General features: G+C 25.4%; 1 protein-coding gene and 1 long non-coding RNA gene across 20 annotated transcripts in view; one reads left to right on the top strand and one right to left on the bottom strand.

Moving 5' to 3' along the window:
• Positions 1-2,224: 2,224 nt before the first annotated feature.
• Positions 2,225-20,059, bottom strand: part of LOC107450753 (membrane-associated guanylate kinase, WW and PDZ domain-containing protein 1) — a 115,599-nt gene continuing 97,764 nt past the window's right edge. For all 19 annotated transcript variants that reach the window (XM_016066635.5, XM_043052998.3, XM_043052997.3 and 16 more), the window contains exon 19: positions 2,225-4,090. In XM_016066635.5, coding sequence (XP_015922121.2) covers positions 3,948-4,090 — 143 coding nt within the window. In that variant the 3' untranslated portion in view covers positions 2,225-3,947. The remainder of the gene's footprint in view (positions 4,091-20,059) is intronic.
• On the top strand, positions 15,233-19,362 carry LOC147807625 (uncharacterized). The gene is made up of 3 exons (XR_015434534.1): positions 15,233-15,890; positions 17,102-17,178; positions 19,252-19,362. It is a non-coding gene; the product is annotated as an uncharacterized LOC147807625 (long non-coding RNA).

Here is a 20,059-nt window from a genome sequence, read left to right as displayed (position 1 = left end):
GAAGTAAATTTTAAATTTCTTTTCCTTAAAATTCCAACAAATTGCTCTCGATAACTGGAAGGCAAGAGGAACAATATTTGAGAGATGAGTAAAAAGGAAATAATCATTATTTTATATACAAAGTCAGTTCTATATTTTTTACCTCTTGTACAAAAAACACTAGTTTTATTTTAACAATTAACAGGTGTAAAATCTAGCTAAATAATTATCTAATAAGTTAATTAACATGTGTTTTATATTTTACATTGCATAGAAAGTTCAATTTTAACCTTGGGAAATTCACTATATAATAAAGAATGTTGTATTATAAAGTGACCTTCAATTAGGTAATAATGTAATCTAAAATAATATAAAGTATTTCATTAGCTTTATATTGAGTAAATTCGTTTTATTATGTAGAGAAACACTAATATGCAGATAGCCAAAATCTTTTCAATGAAAACCACCCGATTTAAACATATGGCAGACAAAATAAATGTTCATTTTTAACATCTAATCGGAACACTTTCGGAAAACCAGATTTTTTAAAAAATATTTTTCATCCTATTTTTGAAGCCTTTCATCAAGAAAAAAAAAAAATCCTTACAATTTTTGTGTAAGGAATAATCTTGACTTCAGAGCAGAAAAATAATTAAACATTTGTAAAGATATTACAGGATTTTTTTTTTAAATTGCGCACCTGGAAAGCTTTTTTTAAAATCTGAATGAAAACTCACCATTTTGAAAATTTTTGAGTCCATATAAGGGTGGAGTAATTTTTAAAAAAGTTAAATTACAAGTACTTTTTATTTTTAATAAACTGTGGTCGTTTCTCCAAATTGAGATTTTGCACCATTATTAGAATTAGAATACAGTGTGGGCTTAACTTTATTTAACTGTTATCAATAACAGTTGCAAACTCACAGCAGCAATGAAAACAGCACATCATTCACTGAAAAGCATTATTTAGTGTGACGACAGAGTATTCAAGAAACAGCCTTAAGATAATTAATTCAGTATGAGTTTAAAAAAAAAAAAAAAAAATTCGATAAGATTTTCAAAATGAAGAATTTAATTTCATTATTTTCAAAGTGTCACTTATGAATGATGCATCTTTTCCCAGATAGGAATTCATATCCTATTAAAAAAAAAGGTAAAAAACATGAAAAAACTACTTTAGTGTGCTTCAAAAGGCAATCTATTAATGTAAACTACTATACAGAAATAGGGTTCCTAAATATTCTCTTTAAATGTAAAGCACATAGAAATTTCATAAAGCTCTCTGGGAAAACTACTTGAATTTTAAACATTTCAATGTTTATTTATAAAATACCTTTAAGTCCATGAAATGAAGCTTTCTAAACAATGGATTCAGTATCATCCACAATCAGTAGAATTTTTAAGATCAGCCATATTACCTCTTTTTCTGATAAGGCAACAACACTTAAAAATACCTTTATATTCGGCATTAAATAACTGATTCACTAATGTATTTATTTAATATGAAATAAAAACGAAATATTGTATTTAAAATTTTTAGTTTCACAAAAAGTACCATATCCAGAATAGAGATAGCTAATATTATTTATAACATGGATCTATTACAAAATATTAGTTAAAAGTAGTAATTTTAATTGTTTCGTATTGTATCATTGTACATGAAAAAATTTTTTTTTCTTCGTACCTGCTGCTTCAAACCATTTTAAAATCTAGCCGGAGGAAAAGGAACTGATGCCCAGTTTTATACCCAAGTCTGTTAATTTGTTATAGATATTTTTTCGATTGAATTAGTTGTAATATGGCATTTAGTATTAGCCATTATGAGCAAACTCTAAGAGTACCTGACTTCTGTTACAATCATGGGACACTTAACTAAGGTAAAAACTTTCATACATAACTATTTAAAACATTATTCGTTGTTCATTAAAACAATACTTTGATACATTTAGCTGCACACAATCAACAAATTTCGATGAAATATTTTAGCGTTAATGTTTTTATTAGACATGAAAAAGTATTCCAGCCAGAGTTTTAAATTTTAATGTAGAGCCATCGAATGGGGGAGGGGGACCTGTCTTGGCCCCCACAACGGTACTGTTAAAAAAAAAATTATAAGAAAATCAATTTTTTAAAATTAGTTTTTGTATTGAAAATATAAAAATATCTTTTTTATATTTTATCAAATAAATAGAAGAAAAAAGAAGACAGCAGGCTAAAAATTTCCATGGGCTCTTTACAAAAAAAATTTTGAGTTAATATTTATTATTAAAATATAAGGTTCAATTTAACAATTTTAGATGAATATCTAAGCAGACCACTTAAACACAAAATATCGTCTTTCTAACAGCCACTAATATTGCATAGATGAAATATAAATAAAAAAAATTATTTCAATAATATAGGTGTTCTAAATGATTCATTTTTCAAAGGCACAGTAGAAAGAGAGAATATTTAAAAGGGTCCCGCAAAGTCTAGTGACCGTTCTGTTAAATAACGTATTTTTCAATTGTCTCCCCAGTATAAAAAGGAAATATTAGCTGCTGTAATATATTAAGAACAGCTGCCAAACAAAGCCATACATGTTTTACTTAGTGTATTTCTAAGGATATTTATTTTAACACGCAGTTAAGAATTTTTGTTTAAAGTTTTGGACAAGCAGCACTAAAAAGTGAATATGACATTAATAAACAAGAAATTGCAGAAGCAATTACTTTTATAAAAAAAGAAATTACTTTTATTAAAAAAATAAATTTCGATACTTCAATACTTTTTTTCCAATAATCTAAATTGAATAAGATGAGTTTTAACAAGCCTTATTTTAGTCTAAAAACACACAGGAAAGAAATTTAGATAGCCTTTCATATGAAAGAACAAAGAAAAATGTTGTATATATAAATCAACATAACAACACTACATAGATAACAAATGTACATTATAAATGGTATAATCTAAAATACTAAACGGCATACGTTCGCATGAAAATCTATCCTATTTACAAATATAACTTCACTATAAAAATTATCTTTGTTGTAAATCAATGAAGATGCTTACATAATCAACATTATGCTAATAAAAAAATGGCAAGCGAGGCTCTAAAAATTTGTTTTCTAAAAACATTTATACAATTATACATATAAATGCAACGAAACATTATACAAATTGGTAAATAATTGCTAGCTATACAACATAAAAGCTTTAAACCCAAAATGATTTTTTTGTTTTGTTTTTATGATAATGTACAATAAAGATATTGCAATTGTGGAAAGTAGGGGAGATGTATAATTTAAGTGCACCAAATGATCACAGCAATATTTGTAACTTATGTTCATGCGAAACACACAAACCTAGACGCATACGAAAGTTGTGCAAGTTTTATTGCAAATTATTATATTTAAAAAAATGAATTTTTTTTGCTGATTATTATTTTATGATGACCATAGCACATTTTTAAAAATAAGAATTATATAAGTGCATTCATAATTATAGTTTTTGTTTTTATACAGAACAGCAGTCTGTTTTTTTTTTTTTTTAAGATTGAAATTCTTTTATGCTAAGATGTCTGGCAGCCACTTAGATTTCAACTTTCTGTACGTTTTATGTCAGTTAAATTTCTGTTTTTACATAACTTACAAAACAATGCTGCAGTACAATTTATAACTAAAAAACATCCATGTCCTATTTTCTTAAAACAAAATAATATTTTTTGTATTGATTTGTACTTAAAATATTATTTACCAACAGATTATAGTAAGGTTTTTTTTCATCATATTTCAAGTACAATAGAAAAAAGTAATTTTTTTTTATGCTAACAAGTCATGCTTAAAATCAATACAGGTAAATTTTTCATAAAATTGACAGATTTACAACATAAGATGTAATAACAATCTTTCAAGAACAGATCAAATTTTTAAAGAACTTTTGTAGTAAAAACAATCAATTGGCATGAACCCACTGTCTTAAGATGAGAGTTAGTTTTGTTCATATCCCCATGCATAGTAGTCTTGAGATATAGTGTCAGCAACAGATCCTCCAACAAGGCCATTAGGTGTCATTTGAGGGGGGTGATGAGGAATGAATCTGTTCATCGGCACTTGTGGTACAGTAGATTCTTCTAAAATTTATAAAACAATCCATTTACATATCATCTTAGTAGTTAACTACTACTACTTCTTTCTACATGTAGCGACTTCAAACTACTTTTGTAACACTTCGTTACTTTTAGAAGACAAACTTAACTGGAGAACTTAATTTTCACCAATATTTAAAATGATTTCGAATAAAATATTGGCTTGGTTATATAGGAGGATATATTAAGAAATTATAATTCATGTTTACATGGATTAGTTTTTATTATTTTTATTTTAAAGCACCTTTTTACAAATTTGTTCTTTAAACTTCCAAAAATTTACGCTTTTCTCGACAGTAATTTAAGAAATGCTAGAAAATTACTAAATATTTGTGATTTAAGAGATCAATGCTTTTTTATATCCTCTAAGAAATAAAGTACAGTGCTAAAAACTATAAACAGACCACCCTGAATAACTTTTGATCTAATGATCGAATCTTTCTGTTCTAGGACTCAATCTGAATGGTTTGAGGCAGTGACCGCAAATATGCTAATTAACTAAAGCAGGCGATATTTTAAGTGACAAAATCAGGCACAAAAACATACTTTATAGTTCCTGCGAAATCAAAATTTCAAAAAGTCAGATATTTAAAACTCTATTTCTGAGGAACAACTCTAATGATTTCGCACAGATTTTTCTGAGCGTCAAACGTAGATTTTATTAACGCTCGGCTACAGAGTTATTCTCATTGCGTACGTTGATGGGCCCACAAAGGATTTGCACCAATCAGATTCGAAATTTTTTTTGCTTTTGAACATTTATATGCAACAGAACTTACTGTCTTTATTTTTATAGGTCGTATACTTGCAAATTAACAACTGAAACTTTTGAAACTGTGGAATAATTTAATCTTACCCTGAATATTTTTTTAAATAACATTATAACATTCATTATTACTAATATCAGATATAAGAACATTCAGATACGAATTTCTGAAATCACTTTTATTTACAGTTGATTTAGCAGGTTACAAGATATTAAAGTGCTTTGACCACAGCATCATTAATAAAATAAGACTCACTTTTTACAACTAAGCTTAAAAAAAAAAATTTAAAAAAAATTTCCAAGAGATTTTAGCACTTAATAGAACTTTAATGATTTTTTTTTTTTAAATTTTAGATAAGCAAACAATTGTCAAACTTTTCAGAAATCAATACTGCTTAAGATTGTAAAGGAAATATCAAATTTTATCCCTTACTTACATTTTAATAAAAGTATAAAATTAAACATGCTTTTCGTATGAATCTAAAAATTGGTTACATAGTAACACTGATATTAGTTATCTAGAGTTAAAATTGAATGATTAGTTAGAGTTAAATGGATATAAGTTAATAGATATATCTAGGATTAATAATAGTCTCTTTTTGATGACTTGTTTCCTTTATTATCCTTTCAGCAACACTGTTATATTATCCTAACTAAGCACTGGTCATAACGCTAGGTTTTAGTCTGTTTAATAGAATATAAGCTAGCATTAAAATGAATAAATAAATAAAAATAAAATCTACACATTAATATTATTAAAGTTAGAAAAACTGCTTACAAGACAAATTCCTCAATTTCAGTAAGAAAAAACTACAGAAAAGTGATTATTATTTTAAAACCATTAAATGCATCAACAATAATAAATAAAATTTAGTATACAATAAACACTAATACTAGAAATAAATATTGATAAAATTCTACATAAAAATAATAGATTCCCAGTAAGCACACACCTCACGGCAAACGTAAGGCCGTAAGCTGGCATTCTAGGTAGGATAACGGCAAAAGGCAAGTACAATACGGTCCTTTATCGTTTGTTTTGAGGCATTTCAGGAAGCGGCGGAATAACTCCTCACTTATACAGGCCCGAAAAATAAAACCGTTGTTTGGCCTCTTACACTAAATTAGTTACAGGACCTTTATTGTATACCGCTGTTTGGCCTCTTACACTTAATTAGTTACAGGACCTTTATTGTATACCGTTAATTAAATGTAATGTTACAATTGATTAATAATGAATAGATGCAGAGTTGGTAAAAATGTGCTTTTAACTCAAAACTTTGAAAAAAATCAGGAGAGAAAGGAAAAAAATTCATAAAACATTAACCGTATTTTTTGAGAGGAAAAAAACAGTTTTCATTATTCTTTGAAAACTGCTAATTTTTTAAATAGAATATTAAAAACTAGAATTGTATTATTTTATTATAATCTAAATATACTTTCTGTGGCATTACCTATTATATTTTTAAAAAAAGTAATTTTAATAAAAATAATCATTTTAAATTTGATTACAATTTTTAAATAAATATATATAATAATTTTTTTTTAATTTTTTCTTTTTGAAATCATTTTCTGAAGTATAATTTTTAACTCGAAATATAATATATTTGTTACTTTCAAGAAAAATTGAATACATATTCCCTTAAAAATAAGAATAAATATTAATACTTATAACTAGAACAATGAAATTAACCAAATGAAATTAACATGAATTTTTTCCAGACTATGATTCTTTTTTTAAACATTCTTTAAAACAAAAATGAATTGGTAAGTTCAAAATTCATGTAAATAAAAAAATCCATTTATAGAAAATAAATAGAAAAAAATATTGTAAATTGCTTATATCCTCCTTGAAATTATAAATATCTTGAATTTAGAGCAAGGATTTTTAATGAAATATGCTTTTTTATTACATTAATTTACTAATTTTTATTACAATTTAAGTATTTTGTAATAATGAATATATACGATTTAAAATAGTAAACTTTTCATTTATATAAACGGTTTTTTATTTTTTTTATTTTAATGTTCATTTTAAACTTAATATCTTAGTTTAATCACTTACTTCTTAAAAACTGGATTCAAAATAGTTTAAATGGTCTTAGGAATTTTGAATTTTAAAAAAATCGTGTTTAAATTTTCTGATTGGTTGTAGCAAACGTCTAGTCCAATAAAGTAAGTAACTTTTTTTTCCGTAAACTTTTAAGCAATACTTGAAAGTAATAATTGCTTAGGAAATTTTATTCTTCAAAATACGTTTTTAAATAATAAAAATACATTTGGATATTTTTATTAATTAAACTTCAAAATATTAAGCAAATAATTTTTTCTCTAAGCTTATAATACAGAATATAGATAAAAATAAAAATTATACTTTCAAAATGTTAATTATATTTATTTTTTATTCGCATAACAAAAATATTTTTTCATGCAGTATTATATTTATTTTTAAAATAGTTTATATACATTAAGGAAAAAAAAAAACTGTTTTGAATGCAATTCATAGATGGCGCTGTTTTTTTTATTTTTTACTTTAGACGTGTTTTCGATTCCTGCCGATAGATGGCAGAAAATATAAAGTGTCGGGTCTTGTAGGGTTGCCTTTCTTTTAACTTTGATAGAATTTCGCCAATTTATACAGAATGACAGTCGGTACGGCTTCTGTCCAGCGAATGAGTCGAGGCATAACCCCCCGCGGACTCTGCGGAAACCATATCCCTCCCCCACCCAAGGACAACCCTCCAACAAAAGTTTCTGCTTACTAAAAAAAAGCAAATCTATCATTCATGTGTGGCAAGGGTCTGAACTATTTATTCTAGCATAAAATGTGACATAAATAAAAAAATGTTCTACTGCATATTGCCTTTACCAATTAAATAGCGGAATAGTTATTTAAAACCAGAATTGCGTTATTGAGTTTTATTTTAAAACTCAATTCTCTTAATAGCAAATTAGACAAAATTAAACATTAAATTTCTCTGTTTCAATCTTTCTTTACACTTACATTCATCACATACTTCAATTCAAGTGTTAATCAAAATAGCATCGTATTTAAAGCTGGAAAAAATACAAAAGTTATAGCATGATTTAAAAAAAGTTACCGATTTTTTCTTCTATGAAGTCGATATAAGATTTAAATAAAAATGCATTGTGTGAAAAATTACTCATTCTCCAATAATGTTCCCTAGTTGTAGAAAAATGAAAGAAACATAACAATACAAAATAATAAACGCACATTTATCCATTTTCAAACGTCATTTGCAAAATGTTTCCTATACATGAATTGAAAACATTGTTTTTTCTCACAAGGGGTTTTGGGGTTAACAAATTTTAAAATTGTGCTGTATTTTAAATCTTAGGAAACAATAGCAGAAATATGGCTGAAATATGAAAATAACGGTAAGAGAACCGAAATTTTATCTGTTTGCCCAATTAAACTGTTGGTATAGTTTTAAATTTACGGTCAATTTGCAAATCAATATTTTAGAAAAGGCATAACTATTTAGACAAAATTGAATGATTATGTAATTAGAACTAAGTGGAGCTCTTTTAACCATAAACTGGCGAAAAATGAAATAGTATTTCATGCTGCCGAATCGACTTGGCAATTTTCATAGTACAAAACGAATCCAGTTTTCATACCTACTTTTTAAAGAGTGCAGTTCTTTTAGAATTAATTTATTAAAATCCGGCTAAAGATTGACGTTAATTTAAAAAAAAATCAAAAACAGATCATAGTTCGTAAACATGCAAATATTTAAATATATTAAATGTTTTTCAGATTGTGACGATAATTTATACCTTGACTGCAGCAGATAAATTTTTATCAATTGATCAGCTTCTACAGTCCCTTTTTAGGGGCGATTTTAAATATTAATCATACGCTTACTGATAATAGTTGTTCGACACAATTTATTTTTATGTATCCTTGTTTTCTACATGGAGGCACCGTCACATGTTCGCTACGCTCGATAATCCCTGTAGTTGATTCTCGTTCATCAAGTTTGAAATAATTGAAGATCAAGTACAAATCGTTTTCTTCTACTTTTTTAAATAAAAATTACGATTGGATTGCCAGCAGTTGTATTTTAAGGATTACTAAGTTTTGACAAATGAAAAATAAGGAAAAACGGTCTCGCCGAGAGTTATTACGCATTGAAGATGTTCTATGGAAAAAGCAGTTTATGCCCACGCGCAAATTCGTTTTTTTATTCTCTCAGAACTAGAGGCATTGGGTACAAACCTTTCTCAAGAATGTTCTTAAAAGTTTGTTTTTTCCTGAAAAGTCGATTAAAAATTATTTGTTTAATATAAAATTATTATACTTTTATTTAAGTTCATTATATTAACTTGTTAATTTTAACAAAATAAAAAGGATAGCTGGATTTGAATAATAAATAACTGTGCTTAAAAATATTACATTTAGAAAGGCAGAATGCGCGACACAATAAGAATTAATAAATTAGAAGTAATTTTTTCTTGTTAACAGATCATATAGGAAACAATTCTTATTTCTCTTTATTCTACATATATTTTCAAATGTCGGTATGAAATGTCGAAGTTTTATATTTGGCAACACCTAATCTTTTTCTATATATTTTTTTTCTTTATTTTTATTATTTTTAATAAAGTCAAGAGGGATATTATGAAAATCGCGTAAATGAAAAATTTTTCCACAACAATCGATAAATATTTATCAGTTAAAGAAAAAATTAAAAAGAACCTTTTAAATTGTAATAACTTTCAAACAAATAAGAGTTTCTAAGAGGAAATAATGACTCTATGCTACGGTTATAAACTAAATTTGACTCTTTCAGCATACCAAATTTAACTTCTGCAACTGAATTCTTGCAGCCATAGAGCGGCCCACGTGTTATTTTTCTAACAAGTTTAAGAGTAAAAATAATCTTGACTTAATTTTAGAATTATTTTTTAATTCCATTGTAATCTCCGTTCAATCTCCTACATATCTTCGTAATGTGAAGTTTCTAAATCTAAGAGTGTTTGATAAAATGTAACGTTAAGTTGTAAACCCCAAAACAGTGGCGGTGTCAGGGACCTTTTCAGTTTTCTGACAGAGAAGGAAATTTATTAATATCTGCTCGTTTCACGTTAATTTAGCAATGCAGTTTATTTTTCCAACTTCATATAAAACGAAATTTTTAGGAATGGTCAGTGTTAATGTCATTATTCTAGGTTCTCATGCGTTCGCACTTTTCGATTAGACCAATTTAATCGAAAACTTCAACACTATTATCTTAAGTAAAGAATTCTAAGAGTCATGAAAAAAGTCATGATAGCATCTCGAAAATCAAAAAGCATCTCGAAATGATATAATAAAAAATAAAAAGATAATTTTTGAAATTCTTATAATTCATTGCTTTACAGACTGAGTTTTTTCTTTTTATTTTCACCAGAGCGTATTTTTAATAGTGTTACATTAAATTACTTTAAAGCATTTTATAATCTTTTTATAGTTAACTTATACACAACTATTATTCTCCTTTTTGGCAGCAGTTATTATATAAACATTAATACTGAAGGAAGAAAAGAATTTTGTATTGTTCTACGAAACGTATATTGGCTGGAATTAAATATCAATTTGGCCCATTGACTGACATAAGGATAAAAATTAATTTAGACACCTTTTGTAAATTATGACGACCTTATAAAAAATCTATCCAAGAAAAAAAAAATGATCAATGGGTATCCAGTGATTGGAAAAGTGCATTTACAATTCTCTCATGTTATTAAACTTATAGTATTCTTTAACTTTCATTAATTATTTTATTAACAAAATTGTAATTGTATAGTATATTTTTTTTTCTCTTAATAACACATACTTTTTTTAATTTTTTATTTTAATAATCTTTTTTATTTGGATTAATTCTGTTTTTAGAAAACAGTTCAAACCAATCTTTCAATGAAATTTCATATCAATAATATCTGATATCTAGTAACTTATTCTTAGTTTACTTACAGTTAAATATAATAAATTTCGCAATTATAGTAGGAATAAAGAAGTTTAACTAATAGGACATAGTTAAATTAAATTTTTACTCTTTATTTTGTGGAAAAAAAAATGTTTTGATATTCATATTTTTTGTAGAATATTAATTTTGAAGAACTTGTAATTCAACGTTGAGTAATTTACGCTGAGTAATTTTTTTGCCGTATTAACTTATTCATTCTTTATTTGACTTAGCTCAAATAAATTTCCCCATATAATCAATTTCGAACAGTCCAGTAAACATATCTTAATAGAAAATTAAAGGATTTAAGTTTCCTACTCAGAATTTTAACACTTTAATCTTTACACTACTATAACAAACCATAAATGAAAATATTGTTTCGAATTATTTTCGTAAAAACAAAAACAAAGTTTACTCACTGTCCCTTCCTTGCACAGGGGGGTTGCTTTCCCAGGAGCGACCCATCATAATAATTAATTATCGATTTAGTGCTGTTTTAAATAGTTTTCGATAAAATTATAATAATTTGAATTATTATTAGTAATGATTGCACTAAAATTAGCAGTTTGTAATGCAAGCACTTTTGTACGTTGTAAGAACTAGCGTTTTTTTTTTATTTTTACTGCATGTATTAAATGTAAAGTCAATATCAAAAAGAGAATCATAAGAATTTTAATGGTCAATTTTATGCAATAAAATTTCAGGAATAAAAAGGAGTTTGCAAGTGTATTTGTGTGCCCTTCATGATATTAAAATATTTGTTAGTAAAAGAAGTAAAGACCTTTATTTTAGAATTAAGAAGTTAAAGTTTGCTTTGAGGGGGACGAGTATAGGTGATGGAATGTAGCTGTTTCAAAAAAAGATCCCTTTCCTCTCTTTGTTAGTGTATGGTAACTTGAGAAGTTAACGATATCCGGTTATGCGTTTCTCACATCCCACCCTGTTGGGGGTCAGTTCTTGAGAACTTCAGACTTTTCCAATATTTTGTTATTTTTTTATGTTGTGAATCGATCTCCCCTATCATCAATTTCAGTTTTAATTTCTTTCCTTATATTGCTGACGATTATTATTATTTAACATTTTCATAAAACCACTATTATGTTCAATTGTTCGTAATAAGTTTTTCATTGAACTGTTTATTTTTTTTTTCTAAAAAAATAAATAAGCAAAAATATAACAGAAAAACGCAAAATTCTCATATTTCGCAGATTACGAAAAGCAATACACCGTAAAAGTCATTTACAGATCAAAATTCTGTTTCTAAAATGTATCTAACAAAAATCTTTCAACCAGATGTGGGAAATTACAAAAGTAAATGAAAAATAAATATATAAATAAACTCTAATTTTTAAAGAAAAATATTTTTTGATTTAATATCAAGGTCTTATTTGATAAGTAATATAACTTGTTAAAAATGGAGAGAGTCTCGCTTTTTATGCTTTTTAAGTACAACAAAGCATCATAATTCTTTGCACTTTTTTGGATTTTGAAACTCCTTGCATCTGAACAGTCCAGAGCTTGTAAATGATTCAAATAAATCAAATTCATTCTCATTCATGTGTTTTAAAATTAACATTATTTAAATTAAAATTAGCATTAAAATATTATAAAGCGAGAAATCAGTTTCAACCTGCCATAATTTTAACAATTGATATAATAAATCGGTAACTTACTTAATTAACTATATTTCGTGGTTCGTGCAATAATGAAGAAAGTTAAAATATAAAAAGAAAACTATAAAAGAAAAATTAACGGTAATTAAATTGTTAAATCTTCTTATTTCGCATCTTCATAAATTATTAAAATTCAGTTCTTCTCTCATCTGGACACAAATGCATTTAAAGTTAGATCTTTTGTAATTCATGCATTTAAATTTTTTAGTGTCTTAATATTTATGAGTTAACTCAGAAACTTCTAACCGTATTTCATTTCTTAAATTAGCAAAAAAGTTCAGAAGGAAAAAATAATTAATGTACTCAGTTTTTATTTAATTTTGAACTAATACAGAAAAATTTATGAACGGGCAATGTTTAGGGAGGAAAACTCCTTAATTCTTTGAGTAGAGAAATAATAATACGTTACCATACCATGCGTTTCTTTCCAAATTAAAAAATCGTTAGGGCGTAGCCAACGGAGTTAAATTAATGCCGTATGCGCCATTGCCAACTTCAATCTACTTTTTATTATCTGTATTTGGTTTTGTAGAGCAAAAACTACAAGATTTAGAAAAATCAAATTACAATGGACTGTAGAGAAGTGTACAGGGATTACGATGGAATGAAGAAAATGTATGATCGATAATTTGTTTGAGAACTATTAACTCCTACACTTAGTGATAAAAAATATCGTATGAGCCGCTCTGCAGGACACAAAAATTCCGCTACAGAATTGAAATTTTCTTTTTCTGAGCAAAAACAACAAGATTTTAAAATTTGAAATTACTATGGTTTATAGAAAAAAATACAGAGAAAATTTAACATTCGATAATAAGTATTATTAACTCTTATACTTGTAAGAAAAAATACTATATTTGGATGATCTGTAAGATGAGAAAATGTATGATCAAAACTACCAAAATATTGCTAAATTTACCATAATTCTAGCTCTATGGAAACACCAAAAAACTCGATAATTTTAACCAAAGAGTTTTGGTAATGTTTTAGGTTAACAATAAAATAAAATTTTATAATGTTTGTTAAATTTTGGTAAAATATGGTAAATAATCATGTTAGCTAAGAACATTTTCTTCTTATAGGCCTTTATTCAATAAAATTAACTGTTCAGTTATGTATTTTCTACTAAATGTGTGGTAATAAGAACTATATTTGTGAAAACCAGAATTTCTGTTAAACCCTTACAATTTGAATAGAAAATTTATCAAATAAATGGTTTAAATACAGGATATATTTTAATTTTATTACCCAAGTTATTTTTTATTTTTTTTAAACCAGAAATGTCAATACAGTTCCGTAATTTTACCGAATTTTTTTCTTCGTATTCTCCACTTAAATGTAATTATGCAGTTAAAATTCGATGAGCTAAAAAAAAAAACATTTTTATATGTAAACCTAAAACGAATTTTCTTTCGAATTCCAATTTATTTGAAAGTCATTGCTAATTTAAGTGTTCATTCGTGAATTTTTTCAGGTATATTTTAAATATTGACTGTTTATTCATTTTTGCAGAAAATTTATTTTTTCGTCAGGAGATCTTTGCCTTTTTTTTAATTTTGTAAGCTCGCACTGAATTGTCAATTAAGAGTAGCGAAAGAGAGAGAGAGAGAGAGGAATTTGCATGTTGCAAGATATAAATCTTAACAGTTAAATTGACATTTTTAAAAATAAATAAACCTAACGATAAAAAGTATTCTCAGTTTAAACTGTTAAAATTCTCGTCAACAAATAAAATAATTTCTCAGCAATTTTTCTTGTTTTATTGTTCTAATACACAATCTGTATTCCTTAGGTCAAATCTTCTTTAAAGTGCAGATGATAATTTTCAAGTTGAGGTAGTCCTCGAATTCGTTACGATTAGCATTTTAACAAAACATTCTTACATAACGCTACTTCACTTGTACATTTTAAAAGCAAAATGTTCAGCGTTTCAGTTTAAAATATTGCTTTTTAAGGGAAAAAAATAAAACAAGGATTTAAGTGAAACAATTACGCGGGTAGGTGATCGGAAACGGGGGGAGTCAGAGACTCCCTGTTTTTCTTTTTTTAATTTTCGCATGGAACAATTCCTTAATAGAAAGAGTTAATAATATATATTAATAATACATATTAATCTTATAGAGAAACAGGATTTTATTTTTCTGCACAGCAAGTCAAAACATTTATGTAAGCATTATTTCCAAGTGTAGAAGTATTAAAGTTTTTCTGAAAAAAAAAAGCATACAAATAAGTTTTGACCTAATGCAATTATTTAATTTCGAGAGTTCGTTTATCGTTGGTAGTTAACTAAATGTTTTTGTTATTTAATTTATTTTTCCTTTATAACACCAGAAATTGTTTTTAATAATTTAAAAATAAATATTGATCTTAATTTGAGGACATTTTACTGTCTGAAATCACAGGACACGTATTTTTAAAAAGAATCATTTAAGTGACCTTGTTTCCAATCCTTCAAGTTAAGGGAAAAAGAGAGGGGAAAGCGAACGCTTAGCATTTTAAACCCCCTCCCCCGATTCTAAGAAAAAGTCTCTTCAACCAGGTGGTCCACTTACCCCAGACGCCAAAAGATTCAATGGTCGCCAAAAAATTTGAAAAAAAGGGGATAAATAATGGAAATGGTCAACTTCAAAAGAGGTCTCCTTTCTGTTTTATTGCAGGAATGCGATACACAACAGACTAACGACAAGTAAGTAAACTTTTATTCTTTAGCTCATGTTATATTTTCAGTACACAGTTATTTATTAATTTTTCACAAATAGTTTGTTTTTATTTTCTTTATTTAGTTTTTAGTAATTATATTTTTTAATCTTTATATTCTACAAGAATGTTTCTTCGTAAGATTAGCATGTAAGTTACCATTTTAGTTTTAAAATGAATTATAAGTTCCATTAATCCTAACAATAGAAAAATGATTTTCTATAGCTATTTAAATCAAATGCTTCTTTATTTTTTTAAAAAGTTTTTAATTTAATAATTATTTAAATTAATTTACTTACTTAGTTTAATTACCTTATTTAATTTATTAAAAAAATCGGTAGTCATTTTTTACCAGGACTATGTAATGACGGCCTCGTTTCACCTTTTGTTTCAAATAAAACTTCTGAAAAAAAAATGGTATTAACATTTTCTAATTTTTTATTAGTTTATCGTATAATTTAAATTTAATAATTTTCTGATCAGAGTTTTTTAAATTAAAAACGTTTAACAATCTAAAACTCGTCTCACACTTGCTTAAGTGGAAAAACTGTCTTTCTAAGTTTGCTTTTGTTGCTTTGTAATTGCTTTTTATTAATGTTAAATATTTTTTTTTTTTTTTTTTGCATGGATGGAAATACTGTAAGAAAAATCTTTTGGAAGAAAGGTCAAGATGAAAGGTAAGAACATCTCAAATCTTTATATTAAGGGTAAAATTTAGGATTAAATTTTTAATAAAATTAGGAAATTACTTTACTGTTATTGAAGTATGTTTTTTAAGACATTTTTAAATTTTTTAAATAAATAACGCATAATTTAATCTGCAAAAGCATTTTCTTAAAATGTCTTTTAAAACTTTTTTCATATTTTTGAAAAACTTTATATTTATAACGAACGTTACATTTATATTAAACGTTACATTTATAATGAATGGTAAAAAAAAAATTTTTGGCCCATATCTTTGTGTACAAAATGTACAAGAAATTTGATTTTAGGTAAACAGAAATGCTGGAACTGTCAGGAATGAAGTAATTTTCGGCCAAAACATGAAAAAAATCTTGCAATAAACCTGAAATAAAATTCATTCTAAAATTCACGTTAACACTATGTAGCCAATGAGGTTAAAAGTAATTAAGATAAAAATCTACTTTATTATCCCATAAAAGAAATCTACTGCAACATATTTGCATTTTTTTAAATTATTTAAAATAAGAATATTTTTTTGTGGAAATAAATTTAAAGTTCTTTTTAAGTATAGAAATATTTGCAGCATAATATTTTTTCTTTCTTCATAGAATTAAGTTTTCTGTTTCTAGCTCTTTTTCCAGTTCTTGTGCAAATTTTACTATTTATCTAAACTTATTTATCTTTTTCTTAATATATTATATCATTCTCTATCTTAAGATTTATAGAGTTGTTTATTTTGAATCTCTTCCTGTTGAACTTTCACCTATTGAAATTTTATTTTTAGAAAAGCATATTTTCCGTAAAAAAAAAGTAACTTTAATTGACGGTTGAATGTACATATATTTCTGATGATTACTATGTAGTGCAAAAAATTTATCTAAATATTTTTTGAAATTATAATGGAAAAGGCAAGGAATTTTTTTTCTAAAATTAAGGGTAACCCGGACAAAAGTAATATATTGGTCTATTTTAGTATCTATAATTTGAATAGACTTCTATGTCTGTTATGCCGGATTTTTTTTCCATTCATATCTTATTCCTTTTCTAAATTTGAATTAGAGAACAAAATTTAAAAAAGAACTTATTGTATAGAAATGAGTTCTAAGCAGTTTTTTTCCCTTCAATTTAATATTTTTATTTTGTTGATTTTTAACAGTTTTTTCCATGTTCATATTCTAATTATTTTTCTTCCTTTCATGAAAAGTCCCGAAATTCCGACAGTGTGAATCAACTAGAATGGCTGAGTACTAGAACTAGAATGAACGAGAACCAACAGAAAAGGTAAGAACATGATAAAACTACATTTTAACTCAGTAGTACCCATTCTATAATTTGTGGAATCTATTTTACAAATTCATAGCAAAATTAGAAAATCTACTTCATATTCTATATGTAGAACTGCAATTTTAATAATTTCTTCGACTGTAATTTGTATTAAAATATTTTCAGATTATTAGTAAATAATTTTTATGATTTTAAAGGAAACATTTTATAAGGAAATATATTTTTTTTAAATCTAAAATTTTTTTAATCAAAATACCTGTTTTTGATTTTCAAAAGTACTTTCCTAAAATCTTATCTGTTTAGTCGCCTAAATTTATTACTTTCTTAAAAAAGTTTCAGCTTGTTTTTTTAAAAATTATGCCTATACTAGAATTTCTTGATTTGTTAGAGGGAAATTTCTTTTTTAGTCAAATGATTTGATTTTATCATAGCTTACATGTCATTTTAATGTAAACTTCTTTTCATAATTTTTAAATATTAAAAATTTAAAAGTAAAAATTTATTATAAAATAAATTTAAAAATTGTTGCATAGCTGTTATTAAGTGCTATGTACTGTTATAATGCTTAATATATATATATATATATATATATATATATATATATATATATATATATATATATATATATATATATATATATATATATATATATATATATATATCACTGGTTTTCAACTTTTTTTTTCAACTGGTTCTCTTCAAATTAAAATTTTTTATGTATAAAAAAATTTAAATATTTTAAAAAACCGTTTAGTTTAAACCAACCTATCTTGATGGCATAAAATTCATATTCTTTAGTTAGTTTGTAAATTCATTACAAATGTAGAAAATCATTCCTCTTTATCGCATATTTTAATAACTTATGCTTATGCTTATGACTTTTAATACTTAATGGAGTATAGTTTTGAAGGATCATATATTTTTTTAATTGATAGAAATTTTAATCAAATAACATATTTTCAGATTTTAAAAGTACTATCTTAAAAAAATTTTCTTATATTTTTTACATGTTTAAAAACCTTTACTTTGTTTATTTCCTTGAGGTTAAAATTTCTTTTAATTAAATAATTTAATTTTATATAAACTTAAAATATTTTCACATATTAAAGTAAAAAATTCGTTCATAGTTCTTAATCGTAAAAAAGTTAAATTTTGTTTAAATAATAAAAATATTAACATTACATAACATATTAATAGCTACAAACTATTTTGGTGAGAATGTATTCTTTCTAATTTAAAAAATATTAAAGTTTTGCTATCAAATTCTTTATTTAAAATGCATTTTTATGTTCAATTATTAAACAGATTGATCTGTAGTTACAAAATGCAATATATAAGCATTGTTAAGCGATATATACCGCTTCAATTAGTTTTCTAACTTATGCATTGGAAGCATAAGGTTGGGAAGCATTTTAAAAATTAATAGTTTATAACAGGTGAGTTTACAGTAATGAAGTTTGGTCACCACTTTTAACATTTTTAAAGTCAATCATAGTTCTCTCTATTTTTAAACTAATTAATTGTTTCATAATACTGTAAAGAGAAGTTTTATCCAGGTTGTTTCGTTAATTCATAGGATATTATTCATAGCTGTTTTAATATTTGATGCTGCAATTTTTTCAATCCAAATGAATCCGCTACTTTACACATTTGCAATAGATGTTACAAAGCACAATGGAATTTTATAAAATTAATACTTAGTTTTATTACAAGCTGGAATATTCATTTTGTGCTGTTATTACCTTTTGTTACAATCAGCTAAAATTTATTTTTGTGACAATCAATGCTCGCTAGTAAATAATAAAAAAACCCAGGTGGTTTGAGCAACTTTATTAAATTCTATAACGTATGATATTTATAAGAGAAAAACTAAATTGTTGAAAATTATTGGATAGAATTTTTCTTCGAATATTTCCCTGGGATCAATAAAAGTATTTTTTAATTGTTAGAATTAATTGATATTATAACTTAACCCAGAATTAAAATGCGTCAAAAATTAATTAGATATTTTGTTTCTGTACATATTATTTAATAAATCTGTTGTAAAATAAATTGGTTACTTTTTTGCAGGAAAACTAGATTCATTCTGAAATAGGATGTTATAAAGAAGTTATTGTACACTTATGTACTTGTTTGTATTTTGATTTGTTATATTGAAATAAAATAATATTCTTTTCTTAAGGTCCTGTTTTATTTTAAATTTTATGCATTTTATTCATATTGAAATTCCAGCTTTATTTATTTCAAATCATAGAAATTGATGTGTTATTTACAGGTACCCAGTATATATATATATTTAAAAATATTTATGATATGTCTTGTTTATCTATTATTGAATATGAATAATATTGAATGGAAAGTTAGCCAATATTAAATATGAATAATATTGAAAATAAGAATAATGACTGGGCTGTGGCTTTGTTTCTATCAAGAAAAGTTAATTGTAGGTTTAATATACATAATTATTTTCATTTTTTTTTCATAACTTAAATAACTTATACATTAAGTCGCAATATGTTTTATCTTAGAATAAAATTTTTATTTAATTTTACCTCATAATGTGTAAAAAAATGTGAACACTCAATTAAACACACAATGTTTTTATATGATTCTACTTTTAACTTATTGCATTTATAATTGATTAAAATGAAATAGAAAAGAAATTTATTTTATTATGTAAGAAGATTCATTGGATGATAATTTATTATAAATTAAACAATTTTTTCCACCATTTCGCTTTTTATATTAGCATAAAATTTTTTGCATGTAATGGCAGTTATTGTTTTATTACAATATAAAAAGTTAAAATACAATAAATTACTAGAGCTGATATCAGCAGAGTAAGAGAAAACAATTTATGTTCCTTAAATAAGAATTA

This window comes from Parasteatoda tepidariorum, chromosome 6 (assembly GCF_982258835.1).
Source record: "Parasteatoda tepidariorum strain Cologne lab strain chromosome 6, Ptep-v5.0, whole genome shotgun sequence".
Taxonomy (NCBI): domain Eukaryota; kingdom Metazoa; phylum Arthropoda; class Arachnida; order Araneae; family Theridiidae; genus Parasteatoda; species Parasteatoda tepidariorum.
The sequence above is the reverse complement of the archived record's forward strand: the minus strand, read 5'-3'. Positions and strand labels throughout refer to the sequence as shown.